At 39.3% G+C, this 20,821-nt stretch overlaps 1 protein-coding gene across 1 annotated transcript; it reads left to right on the top strand.

The window, feature by feature from the left end:
* The first annotated feature begins 6,563 nt into the window (after positions 1 to 6,563).
* On the top strand, positions 6,564 to 15,596 carry LOC134664372 (uncharacterized). Its single transcript, XM_063520954.1, has 9 exons — positions 6,564 to 6,768; positions 6,861 to 7,010; positions 7,588 to 7,720; positions 8,384 to 8,559; positions 9,269 to 9,459; positions 10,128 to 10,332; positions 10,955 to 11,015; positions 11,098 to 11,480; positions 11,833 to 15,596. The coding sequence occupies exons 1-9, from the start codon at positions 6,720 to 6,722 to the stop codon at positions 14,856 to 14,858; spliced, it is 4,374 nt and encodes a 1,457-aa protein (XP_063377024.1). The 5' UTR covers positions 6,564 to 6,719; the 3' UTR covers positions 14,859 to 15,596.
* Positions 15,597 to 20,821: the final 5,225 nt, after the last annotated feature.

The raw sequence follows: 20,821 nt of genomic DNA, 5'->3' as shown, positions 1-20,821 counted from the left end.
GAACTTTAACCACAGCAGTTGGACAAAGTCATTGACAAATATATTTTTGTATTATGGTGGGTAGACGTACCTACCCTCCATATATTTTATGAACATTGATAAAGACAGTTGGAAGCAAATATTCAATTTTAAAACTTAATCGCGTATAATTAAGTTTTAAGCGTTTTAAGTCCCGTTTTATGATTAATAATATATAAAATTCGTGATAATTTAAATCAGAGTTGGGAGCAATGTTGCTGTAGAAAAATGTTTTTATTTTTATTACTCGCACCTTTTTCTCGGAGGCCAACGCACACATAGAAGCTACAGGCGCACACATGCGCAATTATTTGGGGACATAACTTTCTTAGGAAGTGAACAGGCCTTGAACTCGATACAGCGTAACACATAAAGCCCGCTCCAGACTATGCGCGTGAATCGCGGGCGAAGCCGCGAACGCGAGTGTGGAGTCGATTTCGCTGTCTGCGAACATCGACGCCACACTTGCGTTCGCGGCTTCGCGCCGCGATTCGCGCACGAGTGTGGAGGGGGCTTAACGCGTAACGACGACGACGACGGCTGACGTCATGTGTCACGCACAATGTTATTCACCAAAGAACTTTAGTCATAACCAGGTCATAACGTATCATAATCAGGTGAATTATTTAAAACTGGAACTTTTATATTATTTAAGCAATAAAGCTCAATGTTCTAATCTTGTACGGGCTGAAATACGAGAATCTCAGTTACATTCTAACTTTAGGTATTCAAATATAATTCAATAAAGCTGCATCTTGATAAAATCGCTAATAAAAGTGAAAACTCAGAATATCATGACCAAATATATTTAGATGCGAGGTCTGCAAGGTAACTTTACAATTTCTATTCGAATTTTAAACAATTAACGCTACAAATTTAAGCTCACTAGCCAGCAATTTCGGAACTAAAGTTTTTCAATAGTAAGGAGGATGGGTCAATTATACATAGGTAGTGCTGCAGACATTTTGGACTAGTCATTGAGTTTTCACTTCTGTCGGCACTCCAGGGGGCCGATTTTTGAAATTCGATCGTTCGATCGTTCGGAAATCGGTGGAAAACGGCGAAATGCTAATTTTTGAAATACTAGCGATAGAAATTGGGAATCGAGTGGTATTGACCACTCGTTTTCAATTCTATTAGTAGAATTTAAATGCCTAGTAGTAGAGATATTATTGAACGAAATTTAATACACGAAATCGAGTAGTCGAATTTAAAAAATCGGCCCCCAGGAGTGCACCCCGATTTTTTTTTTAATTCGTAACTCTCATTCCACAACTTTCATACCTAATCGTCTAAAATTCATAGGTTACTATAACAATGCCTAGCAAAACCGATTTCAATCAAGAAAACATAAAAATAACTTCGGTTTCTATGTCAATGACAGCCTAATTTCAGCCCACAGTGTGGCGTCAGTCCTCACAAATTGGTATTCTACCGTCCGCACCTCATTTTATCGGTAATATCGGTCAATATCGGCGGTTGAATTCGGCGAACCAAGTTGGTGTTTGCATCCGCACCTCCTGATTCGATTGGGCAATTTAATCAGATTGGCGAAAAATTTACTAGTCAGGATCTGGTCAGGATACGCCTTTAGCCCCCATTCCCACGGGCGCTTTTACAACGCGCGTTAAAAAAGCGTTTGAATGACACCAATAGATACATGTGTATTTATTCACACGACAGCGGTGGCGCTAAATAGACCGTAGTTATGCAGAAAACGACCAACTCAATTTTTTTATCAATGCAGAAAGAGACCAAAGCTACTGAGTTAGGGTGTAAGTCACTTTGACAAATATAAAAAGTTGGTCGCTTTCTACAGAACTACGGTCTTTTATCACGCGTTGTTAGATTTTCGACTTACCTAAGCCTTGGTCATTAAATCGAATTTAGAGTGCGGACAGATTCAAGCGCTTTTTAACGCGCGTTGAAAAAGCTCTCGTGCGAATGGGGGCTTAGAGTCCGTCGTTGCGACCGGCTGTAACGACCGATTTGTAAAAATGCATCGTTAAGCCCGCTCCACACTCGTGCGCGAATCGCGGCGCGAAGCCGAGTCTGGAGTCGATTTCGCATATCAGCGAACTAGACTCCACACTCGCGTTCGCGGCTTCGCCCGCGATTCACGCGCATAGTCTGGAGGGCGCTTTACATTAGGTCCGTGTTCTATGTATAAGCCCCTTTAGCAATCACCGCTACCTGATTGGCTACTAGGCTAATCAAATTCAAATTTTTCAGTTATGACATTTATGATGGGACCAACTTCGTAATCACTTAAGCTTTTTTGGCCGTTTCATACATTTTGATCGAGTGGATGTCGACGTTTTCTATGGGAAGGCCAATATTTTTTTTGGGATTTCGGGGTTGGTCCGATAGAAAAAGTTGTTCAGTATGACCCAGTATGACGGGCGTAAGCCATAATGCTATGTTGGGGGCTGCAATAGTGTCCTGGCTGCTCCTTCGTCGGATGCTATTGCAGCTTGTACGAAAGGCTTTAGTATATAGAATAAGTTAGTTGTAAGAATGTATAAATTTGTAGTTTTTTATGGAGCGACATGTTCACCTCAGTGACAAGCTCTAAAAATAAATAGAAAAAAAAAGTATGACGGGCGGCTATACTAATCTGTAGACACATATTATTAATCTGTGAGCTAGTTCAGCTAATATTTCACGTGCATCTGTTAATTTGTGCACGCTTTTTGGAAATAATTATATCTCTGGCGTCAACAATCGGAATCTTTTTTTTGAGTTGAGGGATTGCGATGTTGAGGCTTGATTTTTGATCTGAAAGAAATTCAATCAAGATTAATTTTATCATGAGCAATCCAAGCTATAGTCCGTTTTTTTTAGCATTAGAAAGAACTTCGCAGAAGTAAGCTTCTGGTTCCAAATCCGGCACTTTCAGCGGTAATAATTTGAAGTAAATTATATGTATTGACCATGCTACATTAGATAATTCAATAAATATTAACAATTAAAGAGCCCGATAAAGACTGCACGCTTGCTTCTGTGGAGTTCTTTCTAATGCTAAAAAAAACGAACTATATTCAATAGCAATACACAACAGTATAAGCAAGTTACCTTTTATTTTAATTCCGTCGTATTTGTATGATATCCTTTAAACTCTTGTCAATTAAAGGCATATCCAGATTAGTCAATTTTTCGCCAATCTGATTCAATTGCCCGATCGAATCAGGAGGTGCGGACGCAAATACCAATTTGGCTCACCGAATTCAACCACCGATAATGACCGATAATGACCGATATTACCGATAAAATGAGGTGCGGACGCAAGAATACCAATTTGTGAGGTTAGTATTTTCGTTCTGGGGCATTTATTCAATTTCATCATCATCATCGTCATCTCAGCCATAAGACGTCCACTGCTGAACATAGGCCTCCCCCTTTTTTGGGGGGTGAAGGCCATAATCGCCACGCTTGGCAGGCGGGTTGGCGATCGCAGTCGAGTACACCGAATTTGAGGGACGCTGCTGCCTGTCCACCGGTGGTCTTGGACGTGGTTTAAGGACATACCCGTTTATTCAATTAAGAGGGCTCTAATATCACCATAAATCTAAAATTGGAGATTGACGCCAATTTCATTACTGATCAAATCGACCGATTCGATCAGTCCCGAAGGAATAAGGAAGTCATCGTTAAATAATACAAAAAGAGAGTGTGTAACTCAGAAACTTAGGTCAGATCCAACGGTCTACTTCTGTAGCCCCCTCCAGACTATGCGCGTGAATCGCGGGCGAAGCCGCGAACGCAAGTGTGGCGTCGATTTCGCAGACTGTTCACGCCTTCGCGCCTTGTTCTCCGTTTTTTGTCGGTATTTCGGCCCGCGTCAAAGGAGACGCGAAGCGCGAACTTGCAAGACTCCACATTACACAATATTTTGGCTCCTCTGTGGCAAGATAAATATGAATTATATTATGATATTATGATTATATTATATTAAGCAGCTATATTTTACGGTTTTACAATAAAACAAAATGGAAAAACAGCTAAATCACGTATGATGCCATAGATAACTAACAGTTAAACTCGATCAGCTGATGCTTTTCCGCCATATTGCCGTAAACCAAACTGCGAAATCGCCGTGAAGTGTGCGAGTGTGGAGCCATACGTCAACTTCGCGATATGTTCGCTCCGCGACGTCGCGCCGCGATTCACGCACATAGTCTGGAGGGGGCTTGTTAAAAACTATTAATAAGAATTCTCTGTAAAGGCTTCGTCACACAGGCGCGTTTTCCGGGCGGCGCGTGAGCGGGGCGCGCCGCGTAACTAAAGCCCCTCATTCACACTCCTACCTTGTCGTCCGCCTCGCAGGACTACGGTGTAAGATATAGCTCACACACCATCCTACTTTGTAGTCCGCCTCACAGGACTACGGAGCAAGAAATAGCTTACACACGGTACTAAGGGCCTACCGCGAACCACGTTGGACGTGCTAGGCAGCACCCCTGCCCTGTCACACTTACGTACGAATTTACACGCGCGACGGAGGGGCAACACGTCGAACGTGGTTCGCGGTAGGCCCTCTGTTTTGCCGTCCATCACCAGTACTATGGCATCCTACTTGAGTTTGTAGGACGGCTCGTAGTCCGCAACCCCCATACACGATCCTACCCAACGAGGCGGATTACGAGGCGAACTACAAGGTAGAGTGTGAATGGGAGGCTTAACAGACTATCGCACCGCACCGTGACCTTGGAGTGTCGCACCCATAAGTGAGAGCGAGAAACGTATATCTCTTTTCTTTGTTAGTAGAAAAAGGCGGCAAATTGGAAAAATGTAGGCGCGAAGGGATATCGTCCCATAGAAAATTTTAATTTCACGCCTTTTTTTACTGACAAGATTTGCTTGACTATCTATAGCTACTTTACATATAAAACGCTCACGCCCCGCTCGCGCGCCACCCGTAAAACGCGCCTGTGTGACGAAGACTTAATTATAGTTCGTCAAACATATGTATCTCTGGTCAAACCAATTTGACAGTCAGTAAGCCCCCATTCGCACGACAGCTTTTTCAACGCGCGTTAAAAAAGCGCTTGAATCTGGTCGCACTCTAAATTCGACTTAACGACCAAAGCTTAAAGTCTAAAATCCAACAACACTAAATAAAAGCGTCACCGTTGTCGTGTGAATACATAAATGGTTATCCATTTGTGTCATTCAAACGCTTTTTTTAACGCGCGTTGAAAAAGCTGTCGTGCGAACGGGGCCTAAGAACCAGGAAAACTATACTCATTTAAAGTAGCTAACACACTATCGCACCGCACCGCGACCCTGGTGCGTCGCACTCATGAACGAGAGCGAGAAACAGATATCTTTTTCTCGCCCTCACTTACCGCTGCGAAGGGTCGCGGTGCGTGCAAATTGCAGGCACCTTTCTCTGTCATTCTATTCTAATTATAGCTGGTTTTGCAAATCTTATCAATAAAAAAAGGCGCGAAATTCAAATTTTCTATGGGAAGAGATCCCTACGCGCCTAAATTTTTCAAATTTGCCGCCTTTTTCTACTGACCAGATCTGCTTGACCAAGTATACATTTCATGGATCGAACAATTGTTTCCGTCTGGAAAGCCCCCTCCACACTCGTGCGCGAATTGCGGCGCGAAGCCGCGAACGCAAGTGTGGCGTCGATGTTCGCAGACAGCGAAATCGACTCCACACTCGCGTTCGCGGCTTCGCCCGCGATTCACGCGCATAGTCTGGAGCGGGCTGAAGAAAAATATATCTCTTTCTCGCTCTTACTTATGGGCGCGACGCACCAAGATCGCGGTGCGGTGCGATAATATGTTAGCTACTTAACCTTACCATTATCTGCTTATTTTTTGCGCATGGCAACATTACTGAATCGTAAACTTAAAAATCGTCGCCCCATCCCTAGAATATCACTCTATGTGTCAAATATTTATAGTCTGTGGTGTGGAGCGAAAAGTGGACGGCAATTATTGGGCTGTACATTCTTGGGTTGAGCAATCCCGGGTCGAACATTATCGGTACGGGCCAATAATATGCGACCAATATTCGGCGTCCACTAAATGGATTCGTATTATTGGGTCGTGTATTATTGGGTTGAGCGTTATCAGGGTGTACAAGCTCGGTCCGTGCCAATAATACGAAGCCACTCTTTGAACAGGGCAGTAGTGTACAACCCAATAATACGCATCCAAAAAAGTGGACGCCTATTATTGGGCTGTACATTATTTGGTCGTGTATTAACCGGACTCAGCTGTCGCTTGCCGTTTTAGAGTTGCCCAAATAAAATAATAAAATTTGCAAATTTTGCAATGGGCCTCTAAACCGATTTAAGTTAATATTGCGACATTTCATCGATCGATTGAATAAAATTTTATTGTAAAGGCCCCTGTGCTTATTGGGCCATCGCATGGTTATAGGATAAACCAGTCTGAGGGCCTACCGCAAACCACGTTTGACGTTTTGCCTCCCTGTCACACTTACGTACAAATTTACAAGTGCGCAGAGAGGCAACATGTCGGACGTGGTTCGCGTTAGGCCCTCTGTTTACTCTGTTTCTGTTATAGTCTGTGCTCGTATTTCGACTGTTGTTTGTTGTATGTGCTAAAGTGTGGTTTGACATTATTTGTTCGTATTTTGTGGGTTTTAAATAACAAATATAACAATAAACGTGTTTATTATGATTTAGAATTAGTGCCACATTTAATATATAAGTTATCATGGCGATCCCACCGTTTCCCTCTCAGGATTTGGCCAAACTCGTACTGGGTGAGATTTTTTCTTTGGCGGGAATTTAATAGAAAGGGGATTGTAACGGACTTTCAGGACCAATTTTCACCCTTTGATACTGATTGTTTCAGGGTATCTCATAGAGGAACAATTAATGACAGCGTATGATGAATTTCTGCATCAGAGTCCATACTTAGATGCTGAAAAGAATGAGTTTGACAGGATTGCGATGCAGCCCCTGAGACATCTTCTCGGAGAATATAGGGCGGTCAAAATATATGGTAAATCTTTATTCTTATTATTATATACTTAAGCTTGCGACTTGCGACGATCTCGTTTCGTTCACGAATATGTCTTAACACATTTAGTGCCGAAAACTCGACTATCGGGTGTTTTATGATTTCGGTTCCAGGCCGGACGACCCGATAGTCGGGATCATGGTACTACTGCTTTGTATGACGAAATTGTTGTGGCCTGACGCGGACGTCTTGTTTGGCTGGGTGCTGGGTGGCAATGAATGTTTTAAAAGAAATAATTGAAATACATATGTGTAGGATCATCAGATTATCCAGTTTATCCATTGTTGAGTACAGGCCTCTAATGGCACTCATTGGCGAAACAAAATATAAATAATATGTGTTCACTCAATTTGTAACAATGCATGATTTACATACACAACCCATGCCACTGCCACCAACCAATGTCATTTGGCATTAAGTCCACCATTTGTACATTGTTGTATATATTTTGTGCAATAAAGTTTAAATAAATAAATAAATAATACACAACATAGGTTACAAATTCACATAATCATTCGATATCATGGTGATCAAGTAATTTGCCTGTATCTTTTTACAGTTGAGAGCTGTAAACCAATAGCTCTGAGAAGGAGATTATTTCAATGTCCAAATCTACTAGAGGTTGTTAAACTCCTAGTGCAGTATGTGGATGTTAAGAGAGTACAAGAAGATTTGTGCAAAGATCATGTCAGGTAAAATATTTTTACTCTATGAATTGTTTGGGATTGTGATTGTAAGTCAATCTTTAATATTCATCATTGGACATATTGACACATAGTGTAGCAACAGTAAGCCTTGGTAACACTTACGCTACTGCAACACTTATGTTGCCAAAGGCTCTGGTTTAGTAGATATTAGTGATTTTCAAACATAGTGTTCCGTTCCGTACCATTATGCAAAAAACAGCAAAAAAATCACATTTGTTGTATGGGAGGAGAAATATTTATTTTATTCTGTTTTTAGTATTTATTGTTATAGCGGCAAAAGAAATACGTCATCTGTGAAATTTTCAACCGCCTAGCTATCATGGTTCATGAGATACAGCCAGGTGACAGACACAGACAGATGGACAGGAGACTCTTTGTAATAGGGTCCCGTACTTACCCTTTGGGTACAGAACCCTGAAAATGGTATTATCAAACTGTACAGTTGATTGATGTGTCACAAAATGGCTAAATTTATTTTGATAAATGGCATTTTGTGACCAAGGTGACATGGGTGTTTTTTAATTCTTCTAAAAATAATCCACACTGCAACTTTTATGGGAATTCAAATTGTGCACACATCTTGAAAATACATAATTTTTTTGAAATAATTATACAGCAATAATTATTAGAAACATGTTTCAATTACAGTGCCGATTCACAAGAACCAACCTCCAGAACGGGATGTGAAGCATGTCTGTCCCTCAAATTGGAGAGTTGTGCATGTTCTAACAGAAGAAGAAATGTGTCAAGTACATCCGTCAATAATTCAGAGTCTGTTGAAGCTGGAAGAACTATAACCACAAATATATTACCTGACTTGTCTGGTAAGACAATAATATCATTTCACTATTTATTAATTTATCATAATGATTGATGTCCACAAATATACTTAACAACTATGGCCATGTCACTTTTGTTTGTGATATTATGGACCGAGGTAACATGAATACTTGATAATTTTTAATTTTTCTAATTTCATGGAATAATTGCCTTAATTAACTTGATTTGTAACAGGCTTTTTTTGCTAGCATTACTTCATTGTTTTGTGATCAACCTGACTGAAAGTTTTTTGTATGTATGTATGTATGTATGTGGGTATATTTCTTTTGGACAATCAGATTTGCCTCAACAGTACCCACATTTACCTATTCAACATGATTTTTACGATGATTTTATTTAATAAATACTATACACTATACTAGAGTTAGACTAAGCTAAGTTGGCTGCGGTTTTGAAAGCATGGACTGTGCAAGTGTTATTTTAAACATAATTTCATAAAAGTTTGACATTTAAAATAACACTTGCACAGTCCAACAATAGCAATTTTAATAATAAGCTTTGCACATGTATTATTCTGCCCTGCTAAGCCAAAGAGCACTATCTCAAAAGAAAATTCATTGCTAACTTATACTTTAGTTTCTATTACTGAGAGTTTCATTTTCAAAATCATTTGTTTTTGAGATAGCGCTATTCGGCTTAGGAGGGCAGTACCTATTGTAGTATACATATAAAATGTTACTTTCTATTTTACAGGTAACCAGAATCTTGATAATAGACATGTTGGAGTTACTGCAAGTCATACAAACCAATCAAATGCTATTAGTCAACAAGAGCTTTTACCGGGCGGTTATCCTGGTGTAGGCGCCCCAAACGTCGACCAAAACAGTATTATGCCTAGTCTTCATCTTCAGCCAAACCCTCCACCACCACCACAACCACCAAATGTAAGTATACCTAATTTATATTTGACACGGTCATATTATGAAAAAAAATTGTATCCCTAATATTTTTTGTTATAGAGCAATAGGTAATTATATCTAAAACAAAAAATAACTTCTACTTATATAAGGTGCCGGTACTGGTGCTCAACGCGGTCCCACTATATGTCTTCATGAAACTTAATTCATTGTCAATAGACATGCACACAGCAGGGTGTCATATATTGGGAATTAGCATGTTGGGCATTAGTACTTGCCTTGGGCACTACTTACGTCGGATTACTCTTGAATATGAATATTGCACCTAAACAAGCCAGCCGCCGCGCATCTCAGAAACAGCAGAACAAAACGTTTTTTGTATCAAAGGAGCACTGATTCTATTAATTTTTTTTTGTAAAAGAAACCTGCTGGCCCCAGCCTCAGTTTCATTAATAATTATAATGTGTAACAAACAAAGTAGGAAATAAATGCACTTTTACCCAAATATCGAGCATCTTACAAATCTGGTGAGTGGCTCTTTAGTTATTTACAAACAAACTACTGACGAGTTTTTACGCTATGATGCCACACAAAGATACACATGTAAAATTTGTATCATACAACACAATAGTATTTGGAATAAGAGAATGTATGGGTATTGTAAAATTATTTAAATTATAAAATATATTTTTCAGGTCACTGGTAACGCAACAGCATTAGAGTGTTCACAAAATATAGCAGAATTCAACACCGTACTGAATCAAGTGTATAATAAAAGCAATGTTATGGGAGGTCTAAGAGATAATTGTATGATGAGTACTGAAACTACTAATAATAATAGGATACCTAACTGCCAACCTGAAAGTTTTCAAGATTTTAGTACAGGAGTCAGGGGACCAGGTAATTTTGAATATTATGATAGGAAAGTAGATAAATGTTAGACACATACAGAGTCAAACAGTATTAAGAGGGGTGGCTTAGGTAATTGAAAGGGACTCGGCGACTGAAGGGTGATTATGATTATCCTACACATTTTGTCTTCTTCTTCCTCGCGTTATCCCGGGCTTTTTGCTACGGCTCATGGTAGCCTAAAGTCCGCTTGACAACTAATCCCATGATTTGACGTAGGGACTAGTGTTTACGAAAGCGACTGCCATCTAACCTTCCAACCCAGAGGGGAAACTAGACCTTATTGGGATTAGTCCGGTTTCCTCACGATGTTTTCCTTCACCGAAAAGCGACTGGCAAATATCAAATTATATTTCGTACATATAACTTCCGAAAAAATCATTGGTACGAGCCGGCGACCTCCGGATTGAAAGTCGCACGCTCTTACCGCTAGGCCACCAGCGCTCTTCTTACTAAACAAGAGTTTAGTATTTAACTGTAGGAGCATGCAAGTTTATTAGTCTGTAATTCATATAATAAGTAATGAATGTTTTTGTCGTATGCCTAATAAAACTATGTCCAATTTTACAAGCATGTACTTAACTAATTGTAAGTAAGATAAAAAATGTTACAGGTGCATCCTCTACACATGTTAACGTGCCAGATTCTAGTACTACAGAAAATTCAACTGTGCCGTAAGTTGAACTATTTTATTAATAAATAACCATTCAAATTGCCAGCAATGATTTATTCTTAATATGTGTTTGTTTGTTCTAGATTATCATGCCCTGATACAGAGCAGTCGATGTCAAATAAAAGAACTGTAACGAAAATTCAGAAAAGAAGTTGTGCCTTTAGAGTCGGAAACGTGAAACATGATGTCACAGAAATAACCAGTGAAGTAATAGATGATGATGATACATCCCCAAAGCCAAAGCCAGATGAGCAAAGAGTGACCATTCTATCAAATGTCAAAGTAGGCAATGACGACAGACTGATAAAAATGCCAAAAAACGCAACGTCAACACCTTTGCTACAATTTCAAACGATTTGCTTAAATGGCACACCCATATTTAGACCTAAATCAGTGGAACAAAAGCTGATATATACCAAAGATGAAATTATGGCGATGCCAACACTTATTATAGTCCCGGCATCAGGTAATTTCCCTATGTTTTAATTCTTCAAGGAAAAATCCCAAGGTCATTTAAATATTAATTCAATTAAAAACATTTTTGAATCAGTTATTAACCCTTTGACCGACGAACAAGTCAAGCAGCGCGCGCGGCTACATCTTTAAATAAATCTTCGATCACTCCGATAAGGTTCACACAATGGCATACGATAGGCGTGGCGTGGCTTTCAAATGCCTCAACGGTCTTTAGCTACAGTTAAAATAATCTGTCCGTTTTTTTTTTTATAATTTAAAACAGCATTACCATAAATGTAAAACATCTATTTGGTAACAATTATTATATTCACGTATTAAAATAGGATTTTTCATGATTTCAGGTCCATCAAAGACAGCACCGACTGTTTGCCAAGTACAAACTATGTCAGCCCAGAGTTCCAATATTACGACATCGACCACTTCCGCGCCGCCTTCGCTTACGCCGTTAACGGTCGATGTTTCGAATAGTACCTCAGCCATGTGTAATGTACCTAATGCTCACAAACCGCAAGAAACCAACGCGCAAGATACTACTAGTCAATCCGGCTTAGTGAAAACTGTAGAATCATTAAGAAATGCCTCAGTACCTAAAGATAACACAATTCCAGGCTCTAGTTCAACGAGTACGCCACAAGGACTACCACCTATGAGAAAATCCTCATCTACGCCTCGTCGAACCACATCACATGTTAGAGTTTTAGATTTCACGACTCCAAGAAGGATTCTAAATGAAGCGATTAGTGAAAATCCTAATGAGGAAGTAGAGTCTGACAAGCCTGTTGAAGTTATGATAAGTAAAAGTCCTAATGTATCTTTTCCTCGTGGCTCAATAGTTTTAGATAATATTGGCCAATCAGACACTACTGTTGATGCAGATAAAATTAATGAATCAGATGCGAATAAAAGTGTCAAGAAAAAAATAGTGGAAAGCAAGAAAAGAGATTGGGATGCTGATCTCCGAGCTCTTGTGGCAGGTAGTCAGCAGCCCTTGAGACAACGCATACCTTCACCATCGCCCAAATCTAAACCTAAACAGAAAACTTTAAAGAAAACTACAGTTGAAAAGGAAAATGTTAAAAATAAGACGATAGTAAACACCGCAGAAAAAACACGAAAAAAATCAAGCGTGAAGACTAATGATTCCGTCAAAAATAAGCTTTCAAAGAAAAAAGACAAACCGGAAACAGTAGAGAAGCCTGAAGAAAATGTCCCAAGTCCAACAGTGTCACCTATAGGCATAATGCAGTATGCTCGAGAAAAAACTGCATGTGAACCAGAAAAAGTAAAAGATAAATCAAATGACGAGGAACACATTGTCACTCCTGAAGTAGAAAGGTTGTCTTTGAGAAATGAGATTGGAGGTAAACTCAATATTTCAGATATATTAGAAACACCCTACAAACAGGCATTATATGAAATTCAAATGGAGACTCCTAGGTTTTTGGGCCCGGATATACCAGACGATCCCATGTCAGATATAAAAATAACGGATATACCGACGCCTAGGTTTTTGACTTCAAATACGCCTTTTACTCCGAAACCTAAGCAAGCCACGCCTTCCTCTTATTCTTCTCGCCCGACAGACTACTCAAGTGGCGGCTCATATTATAAACCGGACGACCAAGATTATTTACGCATTGTGGATGATACGGTATGCCCCGTGACATCTACCCATTCAAAAGATAATTCTAAGGAAACAGTTACTGAAAGCACAGCCGAACCTGATCTTAAAGACAACAAGCCTAGAAGAAGTAATAGGTCTCGACCTGTAAGGCAGTGTACCAAAAATGTCTCTTATTATAATAGTCCAATGACTACCAAAAATACGAATTCAAACAAAAAGGACGATGTTTCATCATTGAGTGACTCAGCTAGTACTGATAGTTCGTTTGATAATGCCGTAAAAGAAGATGTTCCAGCAACAAGAAGTGAGAGAAAACATACAACTAAATCAGAAAATAGGAGCAAACTCAGCCTATCTAAAAAGCGCTCACCACTCAAAAAAGTTACACAGAAACCTTTTATGAAAATAAAACCACGGCATACACCCACAAAAGATTCTTCAAGAAAAAGTAATAGAAAATCCTCTGAATCATCACAAGTTACGTTAAAAGCAAAACCCAGAATGAGAACGTCTAGTAAAGTGCCCGGTACTTCACCTCACGCTGCTGCTGTGCTCACGAAACGCCGTAGAAAATCGGCAACGCCCCGGAAACTGCATCGCACTGAATTCAAATCTTCAGATCATGACTCACCAGAAGCAGTAAGCACGGAAAAATCAAAAAGTGAAATTCAAACTTCTAGTGTACCTTGTGTCCAAGATTCTGATACTGAACAACTTCCTCTTCGATGGTCCGATGACGGCTCTCAAGAAAGTAGAGCCCAGGGTGAAACTGAATCGAATCGCGAGAATGAAGATGAAATATCTAAGATAAAGGCGTACATAGACAAAACAATGGATTCAAGTCATAAAGATAATGAAATGTCGCAAATAAAAGAGTACATAGAAAGTACGATGGTCTCAAGCTACAAAGAAAATGAAGGTAGTTTACAAAACGACTTAATAAAACGCGGATTTGATATAGAGACAGCCAAAAAAATAGAACGGGATTTGTTAAGTACACCAATACCAGAGGATAGATCTAATTTGCCATCAAACGTTGATGAAGAAAGAAGTAATAGAGTATTACAGAGGCCCGTGGAGAGTGAAGGTACTTCATCGAAAAATGTTGTTATTAATGATGAAGACTATTTAGAAGAAGAATTTAGTGTTCATGATTGTAAAGAAGGTAGTGCAAATTATTTAATAGTCCAACACGATGGGATAGCACGTCCCGCAATACCACCTGAAGAAGACCCGAAATTAAAAGAGAAATTTTCTATGGAAATATGCATTGATGATGGTGATGTTGTCAGATTGAGAGCTTCGTCGTATAATATTCTAATGGATGAAGATTTTCAAGATCTCGGTGAGACTATTAAAGAGACAGAGATGGCTGTAAGTTCTATTTCTAATATGGATAGATTGTACACACCGATGAAAGACCATATCAGAGCTCAGTGCTATTCAATTTTCGACTCAACCCTGACTAGTATAGATACTCCACTAAAAGCTGATAGTCCATCACGGACGCAAAACACAATTTGTGTAACGATAGAAGAAGAAGACCCGGAAGAAATACCTGAGCAAAGAGAAAAAACGGAAAATAGGAAAAGAAAAAGATTACGTTGCAGTTCTGCTTCAGATGAATCTGTGACTGATCATAAGAGGGTGAAACCTGACACTCATATGATTTTGACAAAAGATTTAAAAAATATGGACATAGAAGTTTTACTAACCAAATTACATGGATCTACGAAGAATTGAACGAGATTTATTGAATCGAGAATATTATTTCTTTTGACATTATTTACATTCATATTGACTGCGTTTAGGAGTGTATTGGAGTATAGTTAGGCGCAGAATTAGTTAAGCAAAGTAACGTGCTATCTACAGAATTCTTATTTGACAATAGTTCTATGTATATACTTTCGTCTTTGTTTTACTAATTCTGTTGCTGCTTTTACAGTAAGTGCCCCAACGTATCCAGTATCCACGTCGCCATACTATCCGTATTGAAAAGTGGATACTTGTGTTAGGGTCGCTACTATACTTTGGCATTCGTCAATGAATTATTGATTAATAATGAAGATTTGATTAAGCATGTACATTTTTAAATTGTTCATAAAGATAAATAAAATTAGGTATTATCCGATTAACCCTCTGACCGCCTGAGATGTACAGACTGGCGATTAATAGCTTAACACATTCACTGCCAAGAACACGTACGTGTGTTCATTTTGTACTGAAAACGGGGCGGCCGGCACCGAAAGTGTTAAGAAAGATATACGAGTTAGAAGACTGTGTACAGAGTGTGTAAGTGTAGTGTAGATAATGTAAGTGTTGATAGAGAGAAATATATTTATATGTGTAAGACACATAACACAACTTAGAATGTTGTAAGCATTGTAATTATCTCAATATGGTCTAATTTGTTATAAGCGTTCTTTGTAAGTATTTAACTGCGCTGGTCACAGTTAATACGTTAATAAATATTTTTTTGTAGTTGGTCATTTTATTTACCGTGTTCTTCAATCAATCAATAAAATGTTTTTTATTGCGAGAACATCGTTGAATTATGTACATAAGGTGTCATAAGGTGCTTCTAATGCCACGATGGATGATGTAGGTAGGTATATATGTCTTTCCCACTTCCCATGATGGAACAAGCATAGGCGTACGCACGGTGGGGCAAGTGGGGCAACTTCTGTCTATCTGAAGTGGGTCTGTGGTCTGACGAGAAGCTAATTTTTTTTAGGAACAATTAAGGCACGTCACCATACTTCTGCCGCACCCTTTAAAAAATGCTGGGTACGCCTATGGGAACATGGCGTTTCGGTGAACATGGATGTTTCGGACATTTGGCAGGCGTGCGCGGAGCCGAAGCCAACATGTAGGGGCCTTTTTGACACTTAAATGAAATTTCGGAGGAATGCAATGAAGGAGGGTTGCCCATGACAACGCACGCAGAGGCAGCACCCACCAGGGTGTAATGAATAGATGAACTAGGCTTGATTTGGGTGAAAGAGATGGACGGAGTATTTAACTCCGGCTAAGGCAAGCCTTTCTGGTGACAGCTTCCACAGGAGCACTCAGTTACGTGGGGTCGCTACTCCCCAATAGCTCGCCAAAAGCTGGCCTGCGTTGACTGATTCGTTCAACTTATTCAGGCAGTCATCAGCGACCGCTTTTACTCGAACCGTCGATTGAGCCGTGATAGCCTGTTAACCCTTTGACCGCCGTTGTCCGGTATAGAAGACAACGATAGAACGATACGCTGGCGCCGTCGTCTTGTATACAAGACACAAATTCAACCACTGAGTTAATGTGAAAATAATAACAATTGCAATTTCATTTACACTCGTGTTCATATTTAAGGTCTTTGTTTCTTCATTTATTTGCTTTTTAAGCCGCTATATAAATCCCTTCTTTTATAATAAGGCATTTAAAAAAATTGCTCCAATTATCAACATTTTTCATGTTCCTCGTCGCCGTTGTCTTGTATAAAAGACAGCTAGGGATGGGAATGTTAACTCGATATGGGAATTTTTAAAGTAAATATAAAGTCAGAAATATGTTTTTATCTAAGTATTTGAACACTTGTTAAACGCCAATTTTTTTCAACGAATAGTAGGTAACTACTTACTAGAATACGTAGAACGAGAGTCAGATAGGCATAACTATATTTAAAGTTCAGGTAGCTTCTTTAGCTCTATAAAGTAGAGTCAGACAAGTAAATTTGCCATTGTAGATTGTGGACTATTTAATTGCAGAAGAGATAAATAAAAAAAATAATTGATGTTATTTTATAGCTTAGTGGGAAGGGATACACCGCAGCGACCGCTTCGCACAAGTGTGGTACAGGGACATACCTGTTTATCAGATTTTACTTTTATTGTTATAACATTGAAGTTAATGTGTAATTTTTTTGTAACAAGTCGTTGAACGTTTTTTTGATAAGAGTTTACCTATAGATTAATGTAAACCAAACTGAAATTATAATGATAGATTCTAATTCCGGAATAATATCTTCACTCATTAAAAATTCAACCCACGTGTAATTTTCACTAAAACAGTTCCGGTATATTGACTTTATCGACACATGATGCGCAGCTTTAACGTTACGCCAATAAAGTTTACGTACCGACAAGCGCTTACGCCGTTGACCTAGAGACTATTATTACTTGATCCGCGCGGAAACAGTCCTTGTCGGTCTGCATTGCGGGCAGTCCATGGGCGCCGTTGTCTTGTATAAAAGACTTCTCGTACAGCCTAGTGCGGCGATATCACGTCTTGAATCGATATTGTTTAGTGGTTGTTTTTTATGTTAAATCCCTATATTTTAAACATTTTCGGGTGTAAAACATATGTTTAATTTTGGCAATTTGGAATGAAATTAAAACAGGATAAGAACAAAGCTAAATTAAAAAGATTTTTACCATAATATTGTAAATATCGATATCACTATTTGCAATCCCTAAACTTTTTATTAGTTGTTTACTTAAAATTTGCTCTGGCGTGTGAGTGAGCGTCTTTGCGGACTAGGTCCGGCGGCCAAAAGGTTTTAGATATCGTATTAGAGGCAATGATGGCACCCGGCGGTGCAAACCAATAATTACACATGCTAATTCGACGCGCAATTGCCGGCTAAGGCTGTGGTCTTTCTCACCCCGTTCGAGTTCGTTATAGACACAGACCAACCCCGAACGCGTCGCGAACAAAATGACCAATATTAGGCTTCTTTAGGCAGTTTTCTGTGGACATAAATCATTAATCGTCGGCACTGTCGCAAGCCTCGGAACTCCTCCGGGGGAGTTACGAGGTTTAACCTTTTTAAGTATTGTTGTCCAAGGTAGCAATTACTAATTTCTTTGAAATGGAGGTATCTACGAGGTTTGCGACTTAAGCCGACGCAGTAACACATATCTCATAATAGGTAGGTACTTGTTGGGTAATAGGGCCATTGTGCTAGTTTCCGTTCACCTCTAGTTTTTGTCCGCTTTGTTAATTTTAACAAGTAATCGCCAAATTTCAGTTCTAGGCTATGTCAACCCTATAATTTTGAATCCCTTGAGTGTCAAAATATATACGTTTTTTTTGTGCGGCATAAACGGCCATATCATTGCACTAATTGCATCAATGCTATTCTTCTACTGCCATGCCCTAGCGGGCGTCGGCGGCCACCTTTGCTATTAATCCTCCTTCCTCCTTTCTTCCTTCTTCCTTCTTTGCTATTAATTCCTTAATTATTTGCTATTAATTAATGCTATTAGGGCAGGCGTAATCGTAATCGTAAGAGCTCAGGAGCGCACATAAAAAAAAATCTCTTGCTTAATTTTTTAACTAAATACCTACCTACACGTATACTTATTCTTGAAAACTAATACGTACCTACCAACGTACCAGCGACTACAGTCTCGCAGCCTCATTACTCGTTTCGGCAAAATTTATAACAGCCGCTCGACATAACCTAGACCAAAATATACGGCGTTGGCGGGAGTCAGGGAAGGGGTGTTCGGGAAGTGGGTCACGGATGCGGCTCCTGACACAAATAGCGCATCCCGCCACGTGGCACTCCGATACTTGGCGTTTATGGCTGGTTGGATAGGTTGTTCTAAGCTTATGTCACGTACAGTGGAACCTCCCGACTATGGTCCACAAGTTCACATCGTACTTAAGTAAATAAGTGTAGCTAAATAACAATGTTCTTTTTTGTTTTGTCTGTGTTGTTTCTTCCATCTCGATATGACTTGCTGCTGATATAATATACGTAGGTCCTAATAAATACTAAAATATAGATACCCTTTTTCTTCTATGTCCGTACCGTAAAATGCAATTATTTTAAAAATAGTTTTCGCTGAGTTTTTTTTTTGTTTCCGAGGTTATTTATGTTCTTATAAAAATATATCCCTTAAAGTTGTAGGTACAATTAAGCTATAGACGGTCAAGCAAATCTTGTCAGTAGAAAAAGGCGCGAAATTCAAATTTTCTATGAGACGATATCCCTTCGCGCCTACATTTTTCAAATTTGCCGCCTTTTTCTACTGACAAGATCTGCTTGACCAACTATAGTAAGTTCAGGTGGCGAAAATAGTGCAACCTAAGTAGGTAAACGTCCTCAAAGTCGTTTTAGTAATGAGATTTATTTTACTTAGGTACCTATAATAACGGATAAGAGAACTAACTATAGGTACTTTGGTACAAAAGATTGCTTGTTTATTCTCTATACAAAAGGCAATATTTATAGCCCGGAACAGTTAGCGGCAGAAGTTGCTAAGCGGGCCAGGTGTTCAAAATGATCTTGACGCGACTTCATTGTTAAGAGAATAAATAAGTGCGTGTCAAGGTAATTTTGAACACCTCGCGTGCTTAGCAACTTCTGCTGCTGACTGTACTGTTAAATGAAAAAACAGCAGTTTTTGTTTTCTTCCAAACTTAAATTGTTAGGCAGCTGAACTTCCTGCTGGAAAAATGTTGGCTGTATATGTACTAATTAAACACCTAAACTTAGGTAAGAGTAACTTGAATTTAAGATCCAAAGTACCTACCTGCACAACTTCCTTACTTATATAGTATGGCAAAATGCTGGCTATACAAGCACCTTAAACTCAGGAAAGAGTAACTTGAATTTAAGATCCAAAGTACCTACCTGCACAACTTCCTTACTTATATAGTATGGCAAAATGCTGGCTATACAAGCACCTTAAACTCAGGAAAGAGTAACTTGAATTTAAGATCCAAAGTAGGTAGGTACCAGTGGCGGCGCGTCCATAAAAGTCGATTCCCACCGGCTTGCCTGTTTTTGGACGCCAAATTAGTCTCGGCTTTCCTATGGATATGGTTGACACGCCGCCACTGGTAGGTACCTACTATATAACTTCCTTACTTATATATCTAGTATGAAATTTAATAAATCTACATTGTGGTGAAATACATATATACATATTTCGTATACCTATACTTGGGGAAGCGAACTGTCCCAAGAATCTTGCTGAAACTAATTTTTGTTTTCGTAACTTAACGTAGTTACGACTTACAACTTTACTCCATCAAACCAAAAAGTTGCTAAAACCCTTTTTACTTAACTGTCGTAACTGTAACAATAGTCTAAAAATTGCACAGTTGGGGTTATTGTAGATACAAAGAGATAGATAGGTCATAGACACTCGTAGACGATAGGTAGTCGGTGTACGATTAACAGTAGACATACAGAATGCCGTGCGGCATCGGCATTGTAGTTTGCATAGCAAGAGACGTCTCGAATTTAGTGACGTCTAGAAATTCCGCAGGCAGTTCGGGTATAATTGATTGCGGGTGATTTTACACCACCCTCCGCCCCCGATGTCTAAACCCCACCCCCCCCAGGCCCCCCAAAGTGCAGCGCCGACGCGACGTCGCTCCGGACAATCTGCGTGCTCTGCTTATTTTCACTCCTAATTCCTTTGCCGGAAATTGCCTTTATAAAGAACGTAGAATTTAGTTTTGGTTGCGACGTTAGTGAGATAAAAGTGAATTGCTTGTTTCGTTCTGCAATAGCACTGCGACTCGAAAGATGCCTGGGCAAGATATCGTGATAAATTGCATTAAATTCTGAGTCCCTGGCGCTTTTTATAAAACAACGTCGAAAGAAGTAACCCTCGCAGGAAAAATATAAGTGCTACCTTACCTTATTAAACATGTTAATGTTTCATTTATGAACCGGGAGAAAGTTCTTGGATTGGTAGAACTGT

Source organism: Cydia fagiglandana, chromosome 5, assembly GCF_963556715.1.
Source record: "Cydia fagiglandana chromosome 5, ilCydFagi1.1, whole genome shotgun sequence".
NCBI lineage: Eukaryota > Metazoa > Arthropoda > Insecta > Lepidoptera > Tortricidae > Cydia > Cydia fagiglandana.
The sequence above is the reverse complement of the archived record's forward strand: the minus strand, read 5'-3'. Positions and strand labels throughout refer to the sequence as shown.